The 13,280-nt window shown below is 39.5% G+C and overlaps 1 protein-coding gene across 1 annotated transcript in view; it reads right to left on the bottom strand.

The window, feature by feature from the left end:
* The window catches only part of LOC140361190 (uncharacterized), a 64,936-nt gene extending 52,045 nt beyond the window's left edge, over positions 1-12,891 (bottom strand). Inside the window, exon 1 of the mRNA XM_072446910.1 lies at positions 12,500-12,891. Within this exon, the coding sequence (XP_072303011.1) occupies positions 12,500-12,808 (309 nt within the window). The 5' untranslated portion in view covers positions 12,809-12,891. The remainder of the gene's footprint in view (positions 1-12,499) is intronic.
* Positions 12,892-13,280: the final 389 nt, after the last annotated feature.

Below are 13,280 nucleotides of genomic sequence, written 5' to 3'. Positions count from 1 at the left end.
AAATAACAGAGACAAAACCAAGGCTAATCAAGGATAATTTAGCCTTAACGTGAAAAAATCTGAAATAAAAACTGAATAATCATAATCAGTTTGTTGCGATACAGATTAATGCAGTATCAGTATTGTTTATGATATATTGTGCAGTAGGGCTGCAACAATATGCAAATATCATGGTACAATATTATCAGAATATTAATTTTGCCATATGATGTTTATTACGATATTGTGGAGAGGCAAACAGAATTGTAGAAAAACTACCTTTTCCTTTAAAAATGCTGTGACAGGCGTTTGTGCGAATCATTACTGTCATATTCCAAAGACTGAAACTATAAAAGGTTAATTATTTCTTATTTATTTCTATGTTGCAATGGATTGTGGTCTATGTCGTTTTTTTAGCTGTTGATGCAATGAAACAATAAATGTAAAAATGAGCTTATAATTTGATATATTGTGACTGTATTAGAATTTTGACGTTACAATATCATAGCATTACAGTTATTGGGCATTATATTGGCTCCAGCATGTGAATCAGCCAATATTGATATGTTTACTTTTTTTTGTATGATATACGTATTGGACAAAATGGAAAAATATTTCAGTATTTATTTCATATTTTTTCAATATCCTTTTTTTTTTCAGACTAAGGAGTACAACTGAAAATAGAAGCGCTATTTGGCAATCACATATATATATATATATATATATCATCAAATCAAATCAATTTATTTTTGTAAGGCCCAAAATCACAACAACAGTTGCCTCTGATATATATATATAGTTTTAAAAATAAAATAATATATGTAAATGTATGTCCCACGTCACATGACCGTAGGAAACACAAGAGCTTTGTTATTAAGGACAGTATCATGGTGAAGATGCAGAGTGCTTGGTGAGTTCCAAGAGAGCGGTGGAGAAGAATGTGCGTGTTTACCCTGAGGTTTAATCCTGTGCTGATGGGGAAGAATCTACGGGGTGCACATTCCATCACAACACCGCCACAGAAGAGGAGGCTTTTAATAGTGTGTAATATTCGAGATGGGACAAGAGTTCTCCCGCCACAATATTTTGCCAAACAAAAATGCCACAAGATTTTGCTGCACACATGAGGAAAATGATCTCATGAGATTTTTTTTTTTTTTACATTTGGCGTTGGGGTAAATAGTTAAGCACTGGTGAGTAACATTTTGAAAAGCTGCAGTTCTACAGTGACATCAAAAGAATAAAATGATTAAAATGTGCTGATGGGTGCCTGATTAGCATCACACTATTAAATCTTAAACCTCCATTCTGGTTTATAGAGGGATTCTCTTTTTTTTAAAACAAAAATGGCCTCCTTAACTCCCAACAACCCATCTCTTCTCCTGCTTAGAATCTTCACCTCACTGTCTTCAAATGAGTGTTTTGTGGCTTTAAGATGAAGATGCACGGAGCTCTGTGGTCCCTTTGCGTTCCCTTTGCGCTGATAAAGCTTCTTGTGAAGAGTCTCACCTCCGCACCGCTCTTTACAATGTTCTTCACTGCATTGGATTGAATACACTTTATTGCTCTGTTTTTGTGTTGAAATCTTGTCCTTAGGGTGAACCAGTTTTTGCCTTCAATATTTGCCCAGTTTAAAATAAACTATTCTGTGCTATCTAAAATCCTTTGTAGTTTTTCAGACAGTCCAGAGACATAGGGATGGAGACTCCATTTCTTCTTGGTTCTGTCTCCCTTTTGTCACTTTTGTCATGTTTTTTGGCTCTTTTAACTTTGTTAAGAGCCCAAACATGGTAACCACAGGCTGAGAGAGCTTTCAGGACATGTTTTTCCTCCTTCCTTTTACCCTTTGAGCTGGTGGACACTTCTTGGGCATCTATGTTGTAATGTCCTGATTAATGTGAACTATATTTTTCACAATATTTAACTTTATGAGACCTATCACAATCTAGCAGTACCTACTTTCAGGTAATTGTAATAAGTAACATGTACAGCAAAGTTTTAGAAAATGTTCTGAAAGCTCAGTCAGGTAGAGCTGCAACGACTATACAGACTCTAAACCACACAAAGACTTTTTTAAATAAAAACAGTGGTATTTTCTATAATAATACATGTTTCTTTCCAATTGTTCCATATCTAAAAGCCTTCAGTCACCATATATAAACCTTTATTTAATAATATATTTAAAAAGTAAACTAGTCAAAAAAATAATTGCTGACTAGTGGAAATAATTACCCCAATAACTCAATTTATGGTTGCGCACTGTCATTATATTCTAAGACACTTTCCTGGGTTATCGCTGGTGGTTGAAGGCGCCGATGGTGCAGAATGACAGCCAGTCTGCCCCATGGCGGCTGTAACAATAGAAGCCACCATAATCACTACAATAAAAGTCTGTAATGTTTAACAGGTCACGCAGGGGATCGTGTCTGCAGTGGCCCCAGGCAGTAAACACTCTGAACAATTCAGAATCAGAAAAGGTTTATTCCCGATGAACAAAATTCACAAACTCATGAACGTGCTTTGGTGATTCGATGCAACATAAAACAATGAATAATAATAAAACGACAACATATATAAAATCAAAAAGGGCAAAAATGAAAGAAAAACTATTTAAATTTACTATAAGATAAAAATAAAAATAGGTACACAAACTTAGTTAAATTTACAGATGTAGTGCAGAAAGTGAACAGTGCAGTGAGTGATGGATTAAATTGTAGTTAAAATGAAAGGTGTTTAGAAGTGTTCATGAGTTCAACGGCAGAGGGAAAGAAACTGTTCTGGTCCGGATGGACCTTAGCCTCCTGCCTGAGGGGAGTGGCTCAAATAGTCAGTGTCCAGGGTGGGATGGGTCAGCAGTGATCCAACCTGCATGTCCCAGAGCCCTGGAGACGTACAGGTCCTGCAGAGAAGGAAGTCTGCAGCTGATCACCTTCTCAACAGAGTGCACAATGTACTGTAGTCTCTGCTTGTCCCTGGCTGTGGCTCCAGCGTACCACACGGTGATGGAGGAGGTGAGGATGGACTCAATGATGGCCGTGTAGAACTGCACCATCATCTCCGCTGGCAGCTTGGCTTTCCTCAGCTGTCGCAGGAAGTGCATCCTCTGCTGGGCCTTCTTGATGAGGGAGCTGATGGTGGGCCCCCACTTGAGGTACTGGCTAAAGGTGGTGCTGAGAAAGTGGAGGGAGTCCACGGTGGTGATGGGGGAGTCTGTCATGGTGAGGGGGGGCTGGGGGGCTGTGACTTTCCTGAAGTCCACGATCGTCTCCAATGTTTTCTGGACATTGAGCTCCAGATTGTTACCACTGCACCAGGACACCAGCCGGTTCACCTGCCTCCTGTAGACAGACTCATCCCCGATGAGGGTGGTGTCGGCCGCACTTGATCAGTTTTACGGAGTTGTGGCTGGAGGTGTAGCAGTTTGTGTACAGGGAGAAGAGCAGGCGAGAAAGTACACAGCCCTGTGGAACTCCTGTGCTGATAGTCCAAGTGTCTGAGACATTCTTCCCTCCGATCGGTCAGGAAGTCAGTGGAGTCAGGCCCATTGAGCTGGAAGAGCATAGGTTCAATTGCCTTTAGTCTTCATTTACAGCTCACAAATGTGATCTATGTCCCAGCAATTAGCACAGATTTGAAGCATTGTGGTCAAATCAAATCAAATCAAATCAATTTATTTTTGTAAGGCCCAAAATCACAACAACAGTTGCCTCTGAGGGCCACAGGGAGAAATGAATCAACAATGGAGAAATGAATCAACAATGTTAATAATGTGGTAAAGTGTTGGCTGACAGACACAGCAGAGTTATGAGGCCACGGCATTGGAGCGCTGATAAATATACATGTGAACAACTGAGAATTCAGGCCTGACCTTGGGGGGGACAAAGAGCGCTCAGAGCAGAGGGGGCGACAGAGGACACTTCAGCTGGAATGTGCACCAAGTGGAGTCTACTCACCAACTCAAAAAGCACGCCAAAATGGATGTTATATAAAGATATAGTGCTGCAGTGTGGAATAAATGGTTAATAATCCAACTGGATTATCCGCTTTCTAAACTCATTGGCACTGACGGTAGCAGGGAACTCACATTGAAACCAATGACGTTGGCCACAATTAACACAATTTTCATGTTATGTGCGTAACAAAGACAGAGCATTTTACCAACTTTCCAAAGCTTCAGATTGACGATTCTGTAACTAAACAGAAATCCACTCCAGCCTCACATTAAAGGCGGTATGGGCGATTTTTCGGCGATTTGAGAACGCAGGCGGAAGTGCGCATGCGCACTCCCCCGTGCGGACTGATACAACACACACGTGCGTTTGTTTATTAGCGCAACGGAGCGCATCGCATCTCTCGTCTCCCGTAGATTTCTGTCCACTTCTGCGTCAGCTCGAACTGTCTTTCTCCGTCTTCATTTTGCCCCGTACACTGAGGGAACTATATTATGATAGATCCATACGCTTAGGCACGCGGTAACGTGGGGACGAGCTTGACGCGGCTGCAGGTGAGCGATAGGTGCGTTTTATGATTGATACGTGGCAGGACAAATGATTTATCCACGCCACGAGGAAATATGATACAAAATTTGCTGGAAAAAATCGCCCATACCACCTTTAATGAAGGTATTTCTGCTTTAATTTGTGGTTTTATTTGGGGAATGATTTAACCATCGTCTCATAATGATTCAAAAATTTGTCGATTGTCGGTTCTATTAATTATGAATATATTAATGAAGCAAGAGAGTTAGCAATTTAAAGAGAAAAAATGCTTTTCAAAAACATTGTGTGCATAATTGACTGTTATCCCAAACTTTCCCAAAATTAAACATGTGACATGAGTGAATTAGCCTCTGTCATGTACAATAGCTTCACATTCGTTACATTTTCTGTAATTATTTAATCAAAATCACATAATTTTCACTGTAAATATAAGTCAACTTTTTATATATACAGTATTTTATAATAAAGTGTATTTCTCACAAACATCTCCAGAGACACTTTTGATCATATAAGAAGGCTTACCACATGTTTTTACTCAATTACAGTATTTGTACCTTTGAGTGCAATACATTCAGAAGTGTATTTAGATCTTCCCTTCATCTCTACAGTGTTGACTTACTCCTTATAACTGACTTTAACACATCTTAACCACTGCTCCACCGACGCGCTTGACTGGCCTCGGCTGCTGATAACTTTCTCCGTCTTATCTTTACGACGCTCCCTCCCCACGTCTGCTGCCGCGCTCCACTCAGCTCCCGTCTGCCCACACGCCACTGTAGGACCACTCTTCAAATGTACGGGAGGACAACCAGAGATCAGCGACTTACAGGAATAATAAATGATGTGTAGGTTGAAAATGAGCCAAATGTCCTTGACAAAATAACTTGGAACGCGGCAAAAAAAGGGAAAAAGCTACATGAGCGGTAGAACAGTTTGATGTCTTGTAAAAGGAGCTCTTAGGGTCAAACTGAGAACGCTGTGTGCTGTCTGCATCTCATTATAAAGCGTTATTATCCCCAGAGAACCATCAGCATGCTACTGTTTGTGCAAGCGTTTATACACTCATTGCAGTGAATAAATACAATGCTCAGGATGCATTTGGTAAGTGAGCAAATGTGTATTTTTTTAAAGACTTTCAAAATCAGGTACAGCGCCTTTAAAATATAATGCAATTCTTATTTTAGATTATTTCTGGGGAAGGAAAGCAGCACTTCAAGTAACAAATACAATGAACATGGTGTCTTTTACGTAATATGAGGCAGACTTTTAATTTCAGTTAAGTTAAACATGCTCGGCTTTAGATATATTATTTGACTTGAGAGAAGAAACACCAGACAAGCAAAAACATACAAGAGCAGGACCAGAGGGGGATAAAACTACAAAAAAGGGGTTCCTATGAAAAGAAAAACAGCTTCCAAACAATAGCAACATTTAGTCCAGATTCTTTTAAATGTGTCCGTTTCCAGGTTGAGCCCGTATATGATTTTTTTCCGTTGTCCGTGTGTCAGTTAATGGTGCTGGTCCAGTCCTTTGTCGTCAGTGCTGTTTGTGTCATCTATTTTTTTTGTGGTGGTCTTTTCCCTGACCGCCAGAAGCATGTTCCAAAGGTATCCATCTATAATGTCCATGGCAGGGGTTTTGAGACCCAGGTACATAGTTCTGACATTGAGTTGGATGGTGGTGTCAAAAACAGTCTGCAGTGTCTTGTCACTTTCCGTCCAATATTTCTGTGCAACAGGACAGTCCCAGACCATGTGATATTGAGGTGCCTCCTGGCAACCACAGTTTCTCCAGCACGCAGCCCCTCCCAGTGAGTAGTGGGTACTTTGACATGTCATAAAAAAATAAACCGGTCACATTCTCCCAGCAGAATTCCTTCCAAATTTCAAATGAGAGTTTGTGGTCCTCCATTGTAAAGTACACATATTTTCCCACTCTTCGTCCGTCAAAACAAAATTACCTATTTTTCCCCATTTCTTTATCATGTATTTAGTAATTTGGTTGTCCAGGTCATTAATGCATTTATATTATTAGACCCCTTGAAAGTTCAGATTTATATGCCTTAATAAAGTTATAATAATCAATACTTTGATTGATTGATTGATTGATTGATTTATTTGATTTGATTCAATTAAATTTGACAATAGATTTTTTCTTCTTCTTTAGATTAAAAAAAAAGATTAGTATTAGGATTTTGTCCAGTCTTTATAAAACAGGACGGTGAAATGGAGATTAGAGAAGGGAGGACATGTAGCAAACTGTTGGAACTGGGATTCAAGCTCACGACGCTGCGGCCGCCTGAACATGGAGCCACTTCTTTCTCTTTTCAAGTGCAATTTTCTTTTTCCTTAGACACATCATCATTTAGCTCCACAACTATCTTGAAACAGTTCCCTTTCTCGCATGTCGTCCATCAGCTCCAGCATATTTGTTTGAGCTGAAAAACCTAACAAGACAAGTAAGAAGATACTGCTCCCATGTAGCATATCATTTGGAGGAAATAATCAAAACATATACATAAAATAGATGCTAACTTTCAAAACGATCGGCATTGACCATGAAAAACGCATGAAAAACGCATGAAAAACCCATGAAAAACCCATGAAAAAGACTTTTTTTTTGTAGTTTCCATATTATACACTTTACTTCCTTTCTCCTTCTGGAACCCTTTCATCTCCAGCCAATAAGAACGTCAAAATAACAGTAAAAGACATTGTTTAAGATTTGTGAGACGTTTTCGCGGGACATTTCTGGACTGTGTCTGGAGAGCGGGGGTGGTCCGAGAGGTGACGCCGCAGAGGGTTTTTTTGGGACATAAATAGCGGTAATGCGCCTGTCAAACGTTGTGTCTTCGGTAGTGTTTGTATTGAAGTCGGGAGACGTGTGAACACTCAAAGCGGCGGAAGATCACAGCGGAACAGGATGTACAGCTGGCTTTGTCTCTGTAAACCGCACGACCTTCAGCAGAACTAATGGTGACAGCGGAGATTTGTCATGCGCTTCAATAAATCAAGGACACAAATGTAATACTGTACAAATATTTGAGGGGCATAATGCAGTGTTTGATATATAAATGGTAGAGTTTATTGCTAAATACACATCTGTTGTCCTTGTGTCATGATTTAAACAGCAAATATCTTTACAACAATTGACCTTTTTAAACATGTGCTTTATTGTTGTCCCTTCATTAAAAACATATTTGGATTTTTTCTTTTTTTTTGCTTCATTTGGGCTTGTTTTATTGAACCTGTTTATGAGCTCATCTTCTCTGTGCACTCACTAATCACGCCGTTTAAATTGTGCTTGAATCGTTTCACCCGTATCATTAGTTTACTAGAATATTGTCCTGTATTGTTCTGTATTTAAGCCTTGAGTGCTCAGAAAAAATCAGTTTTCTATTACTTACCGTATTTTCCGGACTATAAGTCGCAGTATAAGTCCGGACTATAAGTCGAAGTATAAGTCCGGACTATAAGTCGAAGTATAAGTCCGGACTATAAGTCGCAGTATAAGTCCGGACTATAAGTCGCAGTATAAGTCCGGACTATAAGTCGCAGTACAAATCCGGACTATAAGTCGCAGTATAAGTCCGGACTATAAGTCGAAGTATAAGTCCGGACTATAAGTCGAAGTATAAGTCCGGACTATAAGTCGAAGTATAAGTCCGGACTATAAGTCGAAGTATAAGTCCGGACTATAAGTCGCAGTATAAGTCCGGACTATAAGTCGAAGTATAAGTCCGGACTATAAGTCGAAGTATAAGTCCGGACTATAAGTCGCAGTATAAGTCCGGACTATAAGTCGCAGTATAAGTCCGGACTATAAGTCGCAGTACAAATCCGGACTATAAGTCGCAGTATAAGTCGCACCAGCCAAAAAATGCATAAGAAAACATATATAAGTCACACTGGAGTATGAAATGCGGTTGCAAGTGAGAAAATAACAAATAATATCACATATAAGTTGCTCCGGAGTATAAGTATATGAGTATAAATATAAGTATAAGTCGCACCCCGGCCAAAACGATGAAAAAAGGTGCGACTTATAGCCCGGAAAATACGGGGTGTTAATTAATTAATGTATTAACAATTCAGATTTCAGGTCAAACATTTAGGTTTTTAAAATATTGCGTAGCCATTTTTAAGAGATAAAAAATAGTGAATGAAAATTTGCAGAGTCCCCTTTCAATATTTTGATTTACAATGAACAAAATCTACTTAATTGTTTCATTATTTAATACCAAATTAAGCCAACATTTTAAGTTAGAAAATGTTAAATACTAACACTGAGCATGTTTAAAGGAACATTAAAGCCAAACATTACTTTCCATGTATTTTCTTGTTCTCACGCTGCATTGCCAGTTTCACAAACCAGGACTAAATCTGGTCTAAAGCTGGCCATAATCAGAGTCGGCCTCTTCCCATCATCCATCCCACACAATCTTCACGTGTCGACCTGCAACGCAACACGATCATCTGCAACTCTACGGTATTATGACTTTTGTGAGCTCGAATGATGTAAAGCTTTTAAGAAACCTCCATCATTCATTGTGTAACGGACAGTCCAGTAGATAACGGAAGAGGTTTCTGCCCATCACGCTGATCATATCAACTTAATGGAACCATAAAGTGCATTCATATAAACAGATCTGGTGAAAAATGCTCCTGTGGATATTCTACACTTTAAATCTCTGGATAAATATCTGCCTAACTGATTCCGCAGCCCTCTCACTTCACTCATATATCATAACTGTACTTGCCCTATCATCTGCAGACTACATTAGCCCCCTATAGCCCCTCACTCCCTCCCCCAAAAAAAAAAAGCAGCTCGGTCCAGCTCCACACTCATGTTGCTTTTGGACCCTACTTCAAAGTCTCCTCGCTTCCTTTCTCGCTTCCTTGGATGCAAATCTGAACTCGAATCTGGAACGGTTTATGAAAAACACTGACTTTTAATACGGTTATTTATATGGTTTATGTGGAACGCGAAAGAACAGACATGTCTGGGTAATTCATTAGGGCGAATGTAATGGAGAAGCTAACGAAGCCGGTCGTGTCCTTAAATGGTAATGACTTAAAGGGGCCTGGCCAGACTTGGAGGGCTCATAGCGACGTGCTGAGGTCGATGGGGGATTACGGGGGGATTCGGGAAGACAATTAGACAAGTAGAATGGATCGCGTACGGGACGGCTAGCCAAAGTTCAAAATATTATCACTCGAGTAGACGTACAAAGAAGTGGGCCAGGGTGATAGTGTTGTAGCAATAGTAAAAAACTTGATTTGAATACTAAAGAAAATACTCGATACCACTCTAATCACGGAAGATGCTCTTTTTACTGTTCGTTTTTAGACAATAGACATACATTATCAAATTAAATAAAGGTAATGTCGTATGCTAGTGCTGATGAAGCACAAAAGCATTCACAAAAGGTCACATTTTGTCCTGTTAATATGATTTTATTTAGTTTTAGTATTGATTAGTATGTGATTTGTGATACGTCTGATAACCCTACAAGTCTGTTTGTGCTCTAATTTGAAGTGAAGGACAAAACATGATGCAAGAAACAACATTTGGTATATTCTTTTTGGTATTTGAAAATAAAACAACCATAAAAGAATGTAGAACGTGACACGGAGAAAGGAAAGGAAATAAAGGAGAACAAAAGAAGATTCTGTCCAACATAAAAGTCCAATCTAGTCCAAAAGTGTGTCAAATGAAGTCCGGATGCCATTTGTTGGTTGGGTTTGTATCATCCATTCATAGCGCAGCCAGAAGTACAGAACGTTCAAGAGGGATCCATTTATTGTATCCATGGCAGGAGTTTTGAAGCCAAAATACAAATGTGGTATTTTCACAGAAATGAAAAAACAAACGTGAATGTAATTTCATAGTCAACATAAAGCTTGTGTCACGTGTAGTCACATGATGGGAAAAGTATGGTTTTATAACTATACTCCGAGAAGGACAATGTTACTAGCTACCTCTGCCTGCTGATTTACAATTTGTAGATTGTTCAAATAGTTTTACTCAAATGTTAGCAGATTTTTCATGTCTATTATGCTTAATGGGCTCAAAAATACTGCCGCGACGAACAATTTTAGTAGTCGACTAGTCAAAAAAAAGCTGACATGGTCTTCTTATCGTATACATTAAGTTACTGTGAATGTAGTGAATATCTGTCCAAAGAAATTCAAACAAATTGCAAAGACTCTGAAAAACAACATCAAAGAGTTAAATGCTAATGTAAGAAACAAAAAAATACATTTAATTAAGTAAAACCAAGGAAACCAAAGCGACTGAATATGTCATATAAACGTTGTTAGGCTACTGCATGTACTGACCCTTTAAGATTTCGGAGACAAAATCATTCTAAATTGCAAAATGGAGGCAAAACTGAAAAAGTGGGATTAATCTCAGAATACTGCACAAAATGTGAAAAATCAAGGTGGTTTTGTCAAATGAAAACAACTCGGACACAACTGAGAGATATCAGACTCTTTTAAAGGTTTAATGACATTTACTATTGGATTTTACTGCGTTTATTTGTTTACTAAGGCAAAATCAAGAGTTTTAGGTTTTACTGGAAACATATTTGACTCCCACAACCATTTTTCATTTAAATACAGATACATTACATATTACATTACTACAAAATATACATATACACAATTTTCCTTTAGTAGAAAAGTAAACGAGGTGACATTTGAAACTTGGAAATTCGAAGTAGATGCTTATTAATTGTTAGAAAGGCTCAAAATGATTCAAATTTAAATCTTGTGTCTGCTTCGTTTTGCCTCCATTCAAGACTTCATGGTATGAACTATTGATTCTTCATGCTTCAAAACTATTCAGAAAGTAGATTAAAGAAGATTTAAAAAGCACTCAACAAACTCCTTTTGACACATCACTCCTAAAAGCCCCTTTTCAACTGAAATGGTGCGTTTCTCCGGGACCATTTCCTCCCTGACCCACGTCAAACTGTCCATCCAGGGTACTAAACGTTTGAGGGTTTTTCTGTCCGTGTTTCAGCTCTAGAGCAAGAGTTAGAGGCGTTTCACAAGCATGACATCATTTTGAGAGATTTGAACCTGATGTCGTGCAGTGTGACGTCATCAAAAAGAACCATTACGACTATAGTGTTGGATTCACAATGATGTGACTGTTCCATCTGAAAGGAAATGTTTTTTTAAGAATAGGGGTAGTGTGTTTCTTTGTAAATACAACTGTTACACAGGATTTTAAAGTTTTTTCCCAAAAAGTATGAATAAAATAATCTTCTTTTGACTTGCAGCTTCAACCCTGGAGCATAAAAGACAGATGAGCTCCGTCTGATTTTGTGTTTTTTAATACTATTTTATTTATTTTTTCATGTCACACTCCCACTTTTTTCTTTTTTCTTTTTTTTAAACAGGGCTGCTGGATTCCCGGTCGACTAAAGACATGCTAAAGACCCTAATCTGGTCAATTAGTCGACTAAAACAACTGCAATACTGAAATTGCACTGGAGTTCATGCAAAAACAACAATTTATACAGAAAAGTACGAGGACATTCTATATTTATGTGTGAAGAAAACAAAATAACAAAGCTGTGTAATCTTATGATTCTCTCCAAAAATGTCTCCTTTTTGCTATTGTTTCTTATAAATCCTTATCATCTAAATAAAATGATCAGTCGACTTATACAAATGTCGGTCAACTAAGACGACATTGACCAATAATTGACTAAAGGATTCAACTTAAATTAGAGATGAAGGTGTAGTTTTTGTAAACCAACATCTGTAATAACTTTTTCTGACTCATTCCAGAATTGTTTTAGAAGAAAAGTGTTACACCACAGGACATTTTTGTGATTTTTGTTAAAAATCCAAAGCAAAGAATCACACATTTATTCTAAAACTAAGAAGAAGAACAAACAGAAGGACATTTAAAACTGTTGGTCCCGTCATGTCCCCCCATACTCTCTCCACTCCAGCCTTTCAGTCCACGGAGCCCCTCTGGTTCACCCCCCTCAAACAACTCACTGTGTGCAGCCTCAAGCCTCCGCGTCCCGGTGCGTCGTCTCCATCCCGCGCGTCCGTGCCGCACCGCGCCGTGGCCCGTAACTCCGTCCACGCCGTGCGCCCCGGAGCTCTCCTCACGTCGTCCCCGAGACACAGCGCGCTCAGTACCCGGCTCTCCTGCCTCTGTTTGAGCAGCTCCAGCTCGCACAGCGCCGCCAGGCTCGCCTCCAGGCGCCCCTTATTCCGGCTGCGCTCCTCGGTGAACGGGAACATGGACCCGAACGAGGCCGGACACGGCTCCAGGGCAGCGGCGGTGATGGAAGAAGACATGATCCGGGAGTTTGGTCACTGGTTTGGGTTGGATTCAGACCCCATGTCCACTCTGCGTCCCTGCGCGTGAACTTTAGTCCGTGGTGCGCGCTGTGGTCTGGTCTGGAGCGGAGTGCGCGCCCCGGTGCGGGACAGGCAGCTGCTGCGTGCGTCGCGGTTGGAGGAGGGCTGGATGGGGCAGGCAGACTCATGTCACCTGAAAAACTATGAAATAAACACACAATAGTTTAATCACCAGCTTTTAGAATGGGCAGTAGGATTAAGAATGTGAAAGGAAGAGAGAACAGATTGGAACATTAGGTGTGCCAAGGCAAGATACATGATGAGTTTATGTATTGACCAAGTGCTTAAAGATAAATAAGGGGATGTATTAAGCAAAATCAACTTTAATGAGCTTTTAATAGTGTTTCCTCATGTATGTTTCAGTTTTTTTTGTTTCCCCCCCCCCCAGTTTGAATTAGAGTGGCTGCAT

This window comes from Eucyclogobius newberryi, unplaced genomic scaffold (genome assembly GCF_026437365.1).
Source record: "Eucyclogobius newberryi isolate DKJ021-1_F unplaced genomic scaffold, fEucNew1.0.hap1 SCAF_15, whole genome shotgun sequence".
NCBI classification, from domain to species: Eukaryota; Metazoa; Chordata; class Actinopteri; order Gobiiformes; family Gobiidae; genus Eucyclogobius; species Eucyclogobius newberryi.
The sequence above is the reverse complement of the archived record's forward strand: the minus strand, read 5'-3'. Positions and strand labels throughout refer to the sequence as shown.